Source organism: Aphanomyces astaci (genome assembly GCF_000520075.1).
Source record: "Aphanomyces astaci strain APO3 unplaced genomic scaffold supercont1.131, whole genome shotgun sequence".
In the NCBI taxonomy this organism is placed as follows: domain Eukaryota; phylum Oomycota; class Saprolegniomycetes; order Saprolegniales; family Verrucalvaceae; genus Aphanomyces; species Aphanomyces astaci.
In genome coordinates, this window is record NW_009798394.1 from 102,877 (window position 1) to 111,907 (window position 9,031).

The following is a 9,031-nucleotide window of genomic DNA, read 5'->3' on the forward strand; positions in this document are numbered from 1 at the left end:
TGAGTAGTACATACCCCTAGTAAACCCCAAAGTATATTTACTTGTACATTAGTAAAGCTAACACTACATAGTAGTAAATACTACGTAGTACTCCGAGGTTCTGTAATCCAACTTGTAGTGTTGAAAGGAATCATCACTATTAATAACTAACGTTACATGTATACTACGAAGTACTACATAATAACTACTAGTATTAATACTACGAAGTAACTACTAGTATTAATACGCGAAGTAACTACTATTAATAGTATTAATACTACGAAGTACTACGTAGTAACTACTCGTATTATTAGTACTACGTAGTACTAATAATACGAGTACTACTCCAGAGTACTTAGTACTAGTAGTAGTAGTGTAGTAGTAGTACTTAGTAAGTACCATTAGCTGCACTCAGCATTGGCATTTTAGAAACCATATGATTTTATTTGCTCGGAAATTCACCAATGACTAACACATGTTCTTGTGCCTATTAAGTACGTTCGGAAAGTGTCTCTCTGGACTATTTTGCTCGAAATCGATCCATTCCAAGGCGTGCTCGAAAATGCTCCATCGTTTGCTCGAAAAAAATGCGCACCCCCGTTGTCACAACTTGTGGCCTCTTCAGAGGCAACTCCAGCCTCACCCGCGCAAACCGTGTTGTCGCCACGAAGAAATGCAAGGAACAGTTTACTGCGGCTTGAGCCAGACGAATGCTGCATCTGCAAGGCTGTGTACGACACAAAGCGAGAGCGGGCCTTGGAATGTCAGGCTGTCCGAACCAAGTGCGGGAACTATGTGCACAGATCATGCTCATCCAATGCCGCCAAGAATGGGAGTTTGTACCAACTTTCGGCAGAAGAATCGGTGAGTTTTATGTGAATGCATTTGTGTTTAAACATCTCCACTCCGTGTAGGTTTGCAGTACCAAGTGCCGTAAGTACTACATTGAGCAAACGCTGTCGCAAAAGTCGCGGAGTCGAGAGCAGGACAGCTGGAGAGCTACATTGGCACTGTCTCGTCGAGGAGTGTCACGACCTGACGTCGAAGTATCTAGTGTTATCCTTTTGCCCTCGACATCGTTTTTATCAACATCCATGACAGCCCCCAAGGCACACATGCCCCGTGTTTTGTCCGCATCTTCCAATCGGCAAGGTGCAGACACCAAGAAGTCCGTTACGAAGGCAGTCGTTGTAATAGACACCAAGGGGTCAAAGGCAATGTCGCCTTGTGTTTCTCCGACGCCGCAACCGGCTACCGCACTGAAGACCACATCGAGGCCACCAATGAACCCAAAACCTCCCAAGGAACTCATTAATTCTTCTGTCAAGTACTCCAAATTTGTACAAATCGTCACCCAAGTACACTAGTAATGGGTTTATGACCCATATGGTTTGATCGCCCCAAGAAGTATGATTGGTTGATACCAACCCACTGCTTTGGCTGGGCTTGGCCAAATAATTGTATTTTGCTGCAGATGTCTCTTCATGATTGGCTATCTTGCTCTGAACTCAATCCAAATAGTATGATTTAATTGGCTAATCCTGCCAATGAGAAAATTTCTCATTGGAAAATCTCGTCCATCTACGAATTACTTTTTCTGATCTATTTTAAGTCTAATCATTTCGTCCAATGAAAATGAGCCAACAATGCACATCTTTCAACCGCACGACAATGGCTACAACCGCACGACGAATGGTGGCCTGCTGCACATAATGGAGACTAACGGCCTTACCAATCATGAGATCATGAGCTGACCTCTAAAAAGGCTCATAGGTCTTTCTGCAGCGCCATGCAGAACACTTCCCCCCTAAAGGGAGTGTCCGAGGGTCTTCTCGAGTTCCGCGGCCATTTTCTTCACTTCTTCTTGATCTCCATGTTGGTGAACCCAACGGCGGAAAACGATGGGGATGTCTTCATAGAAGGAGCGCACGGGCTCCCATGAGGCTTCGTCTTCATCGAGGCCAAGCCAGTAGACGTGGGCTTGGTATTCACCGTTTTCTCTGCGGACGTCGCCGAGCTTGGCCACATGGAACCCTTCATTACCAAAGGCGATATGGTCCGCCAGGTCTTCCGTCACATCGCGGCCGCCTTCGCAATACATCTTGAGTCGGCAGGCGTGGTGGAGGGACAAATCGTAAGGTTGCACCAACTGCTGGGTCTCCATGATATAGTCAGTCACGACCCGGACGATCTTGCTTGGGCCACGCCAGTGCAGGGACAACTTGTTGCCTTGGCGGGACACGTGGCCAACGAGGACAAAGTCGCCGATCGAAACTTCTGCAACTGGACGGCCTTGGACTTGGCTTGGCGGTCGCGGGCTTGGCGTCGCTTCTTTGTGCTTGTCGCAGCCACTTCACGTTGCAGCTGTTCCATTGCTTCATGCAGCTCGTCCATGTGCTTCTTGCGCGTGGAGTTGAGCCAGTCGATATTGGCAACTTGCTTGGTTACGGTGTTGACAAACGCTGACATAGGTGTCGTCGCAGGCAGGCCAGTAAAGGCGGTCACCGGGGCCATGCCGCTAAGTCGGTCGCTCGGCATGTGGTTCAATGCGCCTTGTACCAGGGCCAGGACGAGATGCCAGTCGGTTGCGCGCAGCTTCAACTCGCTGGTAAGCGTCTTGACGGCGCGGAGGATCAGTCGGTTGACTACTTCAACGGTTCCTTCGCCCAATGACAGTAGGCGGTCGTGAAGTGGTGGTGGGCGCTGGCGGCCTTGTGGATCTTGTCGATGACTTCGTTTTTGAAGCGGGAGCCGCTGTCGGAGACCCAGGTACCCAAACGTCGTGAACCAGTCGAGGAGGCCATTGGCGGTCGCCACGGTGTCGCTTGTCTCGCTGGGCCAAAGTCGTACGAACCCGCTCATGTCGTCCTTGATGTCGAGGATCTTCTGCCACCCGTTCGTTGCCGTGGGCATGGATAGCCAGTCGAAGTAGATCAGAATTTGGGGCTTCTCGGCATGGAGCGCCGATCCAAGCGGACGCGGGACCACTGAGCCGTCGACGCTGAGGCAGTGGATGCAGGCTTGGACAAAGGTCTTGACATCGTCTTCGAGGGTGTTCCAGGTGAAGAGATCGCGGACGGCCTTGGTCGTGGCTTCGATCCGTCGATGGCCCGCGGCGCCTTAGTGCGCTATGATGCAGACCCGCTGCTGGAGGTCCGTGGCACTTGGTGGGATCCAGATGCGGTCTTGCTTGTCGAGGAACAGGTTCTTGTCTTCACGCCACGCCGGTTGGCGGGGTCTCTCCCCTCTTCACGGCCACTTGTTGGGTCTTGACGATGCCGGCATGGCTGGGCCAGTCGAAGTCGGGCTGCTGCAGGGGCGACACCATGGCCAGGAGGCTCCGGACGGACTTCGTTGGCACTTGGGCTTGGGCGGCGCCCTAGCGGCTGAGCAGGTCGCCCCACACATTGTCTTCACCGGGAAGGCACTCGATGGTGTAGGGGAACGAGGAAAGCACCAGGGTGCGCCATGGGGACCATCGCCAAGAGAGCTTCCCTGATCTTGTCGAAGCAGGCCAGATGGCCAACATCCCAGCCAACGGCAGTGAGTTAGACCCGGGTGAGCTTCGTCTTCTTCGCACTTCCAATTTGCTTGGTCGCTGCGTCGAGGAGTTGGCGGAGCGGCGCCACAAGCTCGGTGTAGCAGGGGATGCTGGACCGCGTCCAGTTGGTCGCGCATACGAACTGTTGGAGGTCGGCGGCCGTGGCGGGCGGCGCGAGCGCACACAGTCCTTGGATTCTTGTGGGGGAGTGCTGGACGCCTTAGTTGAAACGACTTTGCCGCACCAGACGGCCTTGGCCAGGAAAAACTCGCATTTCTTCGGGTTGAGCTTCAGGCCGAAGGAGGAGCAGATCGTGAGGACTTGGTCGAGGAGGCCTTCAGGGGTCTCGGCGTAGCCAAGCATGTCATCGAGCCAGGCTAGGAGTCCCTTAAACAATAGGCCGACAAACAAAAAGTCCACCGCCGACTGGCAGAACGCCACCGCGTTGGACTGGCCCATAAGCACTCTTGTAGGCGTGGTCATGAAGGAGTAGAACATCTGGCAGTCTTCATGGAGCACCAGCTGCCAGTAGCCCTTGAACCAGTCGAGGGTGAAAAGCGCCCGCGCGCCCACTTAGACAGTCAGGGCGGCGTCGAGGTTCGGCATAGGCTCCGTGCACGCGTTGATGGGCCGGCTGTCGATAGTCATGCCCAAGTCGCCAGGGTCTTTCTTGGGGACGATGCGCGGCGCCGAGGCCCATGTTGCGCGGTTGTTTCGATACACCAGGCCAACTGCTTCGAGCTCGCTCACATGTGTCTTGAGGAACTCCACATGCGCTGGGGGGTATCGTCGCAGGCCACACTTGACGGGGACGGCGCCAGGCTTGATGCGCACCCGCAGCGGCTCCACCTTGATTGGCTAGTCATGGCCGATCTCCAGGCGAAATACATCACCGTGCTTGGCCAGGAGGAGTTGCTGCTTCTCGAGGAGGTCCGCGGTCAAGCCTTCGTCTTCGGCGGCGCGGAGCTTGTCTTGAATCACCGCTTCACCGCTCGCCGCCTGTTCCGCTCGCCTTCTGCGTCTTCAGCAGTTGGGACTTGGATGTTGGGGGTGGCACAGGGCATACCGTCATCACCGCACTCGTCGCTTGAGGCGACCACTTGAGTCAGGCGGCTGACACTTGCCATCGCAGACGACTTGTCCACGTCCCTGACATCCCAGACTTCTTGCTTGGCAAAGGCGTGGCTGAGCAACTCGTCTTCAGAGAAGCCCAGCCGTTCCATCACAGCCCGGCTGATCAAGACTCTGCCGCGTTGGAGGAAGAGTCCACGCAGGGCCAAAGGTCCACAGGGGGTGTCCAGGGTGACCAACTTGAACTGCACTTGGCGGTCGACCTTGAGGGCAGGTGATTGGCCATACGGCTGGATCACGGATGGCCCCGGCGAAGTCACCTTGACTTCTACGCCGGCCCGCTCCAGGGACTTCATGACACCAGCTGTCACCAAGGTAATGTCCGAGCCGGTGTCGAGGAGGGTCGTCGTCACGGACACGATGCCTTCGATCTTGGCTTCGCGACCGAGGGACTTGTTCGCGTGCCTTGAAGCTTGATCACCTTCCTGTTGCGCGCGCTCTCCCACTTGTCCATTTGTTCCTTGAGCAGGCGCTCGGATTCGCCAGGCGCGCACTTGGGGCAGTTTACCACCTTGTGGTTCTCGCTGCCGCAGTTGCGGCAGGTCGCCTTCTTGCGCTCGTACTTCGCGCTGTCTTGCTCGGGGGTGGGGGCGCGCTGGGGAGGTCGACTGCTGCTACCAACGCTGCCTTCATATCGTCCAGGCTTGGACGGCCGCGATGGTGCAGCGGCTGCTGTCGCAGGCGGTGCCGAAGTCTTCTCATCTTCCACTGGTGCATACAAGTGGTAGCCGGCGGTATGCACGTGCAGCCAGTCCACGAAACGGTACACGTTGGACTTCAACGGCTTGTTGCGTTGGAGGGCCAGCTGGCATTGGCCCGACTTCTGCAGGCCAAACGGCTTGATCGCCTTGACCATGATGTCGACAACTGTCTTGCCTTCTTGGTCCAAGACCCACGCTTGGTCGTCGCGCTCCAAGGCTCGCATCCAGCATCTTGCCAATGCGCGAGTCGCCGTCCAGGATTGTCTTATCGAACCGGATCGCCGTGGTCAAACGCTTCTTGAGCACTTCTAGGTCTTGAGGCTCCTCTTCAAACGCCTTGCTAAACCATGCGACCCACTCTGCCTCCGTGACGCCACGGTAGTCGCGGTTGGCCATGTCCCACATCCCCACATACGTCCATGCACGCGCTGACAGGCATAACGAAGGGTCACTTGATGAACTTGGATGTTGCAAACTTTGTTCCGCAACGCGACTTCCCGATGACGGAAGCTAAGGCTGAGATGCAACGCGATGCGATTAACAAGACGATTCAATGGATGGTTGCTTCAATCAATGAAGAAGTTGAAACTGAATTACGATTCGTTGATGGATTTAACTCGAACGCGCAACTGCTGGATCGGTTCAACGAATGGATTCGCATCGGTAATGCTGCTGCTACTGCATGGAGCAACCAGCGAATCTCAAAAACTATGGTAAAAGTTCTAGGATCCAGCATAAGTTGACGCGTGCATGGAGTTGTAATGCGTGGGTATATGATGGATGTTGCAAGCGTGAAGGGCACGATTGAAATATACACGAGACGCAACGATCACTTCCATGACGTTGATGAACAATCACTCGATTGAGACCGTCGGTGAGCAATCATCGATTGCTATTAGATGGGTTGACTTTTTTTGAATCTACGAGCATCTACGATGCACAAAAAATGACTGATCATACTCACGCATCAAGCGGGACGATCGGAATGCGAGCCATTTGGCGCAATTTGTACTCTCGATTCTTCTCAATGATGGTCGCGCTGTTTGCGTTGTAGTACGCTGGTTGGTATTCGATCTTCTTCTCACAATTCTCAATGTAATATTGTCGCTTGCGTTCCTTGGTTTGTTCGGAGTATGCTGGCATTTTTGTTGATCCTTTGTTTGTTTGTAAATTAGTAAAGAGTTTGCTTAGGATTAAAAAAAGAATTGTATTCTACTTATATATCGTGATCTCGACTTTGTAAAATTCCTTCAATTCAGCAGTGTCGCGCACGCGATTGGACAGGTACTCTTCCATCGTGTCGTACAACTTGTCTAAACCCTTATTCAAAGCTTTGATAGTAAAGAAACCCGTAGTCGCGAGCCCGCGAATGTAAATGTTCTTTGGATCGATTCCGTGTTTGGCCGCAAACTCTGGAGCCTTTTTCTTGACTTGCGCGAGCGTCAGAGTCGGCACTGGAATGGTAGGTCGATTGAGACGTCGAGAGCGTCGCGGACGAGTCGAAGTTGCCGTTGGTCTGATTTGCTTGCCTTTGATTTCTGTTTTGGTTCTCATTGTTATATTAGTTGCATGTTCTCGGTCAGAATAGAATTATTTTCCGTGTCGATTGATCTTGATACTTTTCCGATCAGTATATAGCAATCATGAACAACTCGTACGTTTATAAAATCTGCAATCTCGACGATTCTGTCGTGTACGTCGGCTCAACGAAGCGCAATATTCAAGCTCGTTGGGTGGGTCATCAGAATGCGTGTCGTCAGGGTCGTTCTGGTGTGCTCTACCCTTATTTGATTGATCAAGGTATCAACAACTTTCGTGTCGAATTGCTTCAGACTCTCGAGGATGTAACCAAGCAAGAATTGCTAATGCGTGAAGATTATTTGATTCGAGCTATTGAGTGTATCAATGTACGTCGTGCTCATGTATCCGAGGAAGAGAAGCGTGAGAAGAATCTCACACGAATGAATGAACGCATCACTTGCGAATGTGGCATTGATCATAATCGTGGCGACAAAGCTCGTCATCTCAAGAGTGCTAGGCATCAACGATGGCTCGCGACTCAATAAATCGAATTCTTTTTTTCGATCTTGACAATTCTCTCCGTATAATATAGCAATCAATCAACGATGAACAAATTTTCTGGTATGGTACAAGACATCTCAAAACGAATTTTGTGTCTTCAACAATGAAACGAAGCAATTCGCAACGATGAACACTCTCGTTTATTCGAGTAACCAATTCGAGCAATTTAAGAATTACGAAGCAACCGATGTGTCACTCTCGAGATTTGCCGATGATATGATCTTGTGGAGAAATGAAATTCTCAATTCGGGCATCCTCAAGAAGCGGTTCGACTATTTCAGCAACTACAAGAACAGCAATGGTCGCATCAAATATGCCAATAATGCCAATAGCGTCCATCGCTTCATGAAATACCATCTACAAGTCCCAGATGAAATGGATGTAATCACACTCACCGAGGCTGATTGGTACGCTAAGTGCAACAACGCTGGTTTGACGTAGAATCAACCAGGAACGTACGAGGAAGTGACTACATACGATAGGAAGATGTTCTATCCGAGCACTCTTGGTATCAAGACGGACAACCAAGCGTACAAATTCGAGTTCCCTATGAAGGCTGGCAAAATTGGCAAGATCTCCAAAATTCCATCCGCTGGCTTCCTGTACGGCATCTACCACGTTAGAGTCGAAAGCAACGGCGATAAACGGATCGAGAAACGCTTTGCATTCAGTAAGCACGATCATTACACTCACACGAGTCTCAACTTCGTAATGAACGTCTACAACAAGCATCATGGCGGTAACATTAAATTGACTTTGATCGGAAACACTTGTTTGAAGTACGATAAGAATGATCTTGTCGAATCGTCTGATGTGTTCCGCAACTGGTTCTCAATTCTCCGGAAGTTCAAGAAAGCGTTCCCGAAGAACAAACTCATCAAGCATCTAGCGAGCTCTACTTGGGGAATACGATTATCAAGAGCGAACACAAGATCGATTCGATGGATTTTAGCCGGGACGACACTGACGACGATGCTAAGTACTATCTCAGAGACCGCATCAACAAAGCTAATGGAGATACGTTCTACAAGCTCGTCGACAAAAGCAAACCTTACTTCAAGCATCAATTCCGAATCAACCCGTTCTTACTCTCATTGTGTCGTCGCATCATGGCCAATCTTGTGCTGAAGAACGCTGATCGAGTGATTCGCATCGCAACAGATTCGATTACTTACAACGGCAGCATTGAGCTCGATTCCGGAAGTCAGTTTATGTTCATCAAGGAAGACGACAAGAGCAGTCGTGGAGCTACAATCGTTGGAAACTCATTGAAGATGCTCTAGCTTGTCTCAGCGCGTGCTCGTCTCGCTCGCAGCTCTAAGGAGCTCACTCTCAGCGTATGACACATGTGGCTTTCCATCAAGAATGTAACGAACGTTGTTCGGGTAGTAGACGATCTGCTTGATTTTTTTTTGTGTTCAGATTGTAGCAAATGTCGCCAGTTCGAAACACTTTCGTGTTCTGCCGTCCATTCAAGGCATTCAATGGCACCTCGCTCTTGTAATAAACCGAGTCACCGACTTTGAACTTGTTACTCGTCTTGTACTTGGAAACGCATACGTGAATGGATCGCGATCGTCAAGCTTGATCGTAGCGT

General features: G+C 51.1%; 2 protein-coding genes across 2 annotated transcripts; one reads left to right on the forward strand and one right to left on the reverse strand.

Annotated features, from left to right (window-relative positions):
* Nucleotides 1–6,312: 6,312 nt before the first annotated feature.
* H257_18027 (hypothetical protein) lies at nucleotides 6,313–6,906 on the reverse strand (the record flags this gene model as incomplete). Its single annotated transcript, XM_009847035.1, has 2 exons — nucleotides 6,313–6,429; nucleotides 6,589–6,906. 2 exons carry the CDS (start codon nucleotides 6,904–6,906, stop codon nucleotides 6,313–6,315), a joined length of 435 nt encoding a protein of 144 aa, XP_009845337.1.
* A 1,014-nt stretch (nucleotides 6,907–7,920) lies between these two features.
* H257_18028 (hypothetical protein) lies at nucleotides 7,921–8,717 on the forward strand (the record flags this gene model as incomplete). The annotated part of the gene is made up of 2 exons (XM_009847036.1): nucleotides 7,921–8,173; nucleotides 8,281–8,717. The coding sequence occupies 2 exons, from the start codon at nucleotides 7,921–7,923 to the stop codon at nucleotides 8,715–8,717; spliced, it is 690 nt and encodes a 229-aa protein (XP_009845338.1).
* Nucleotides 8,718–9,031: the final 314 nt, after the last annotated feature.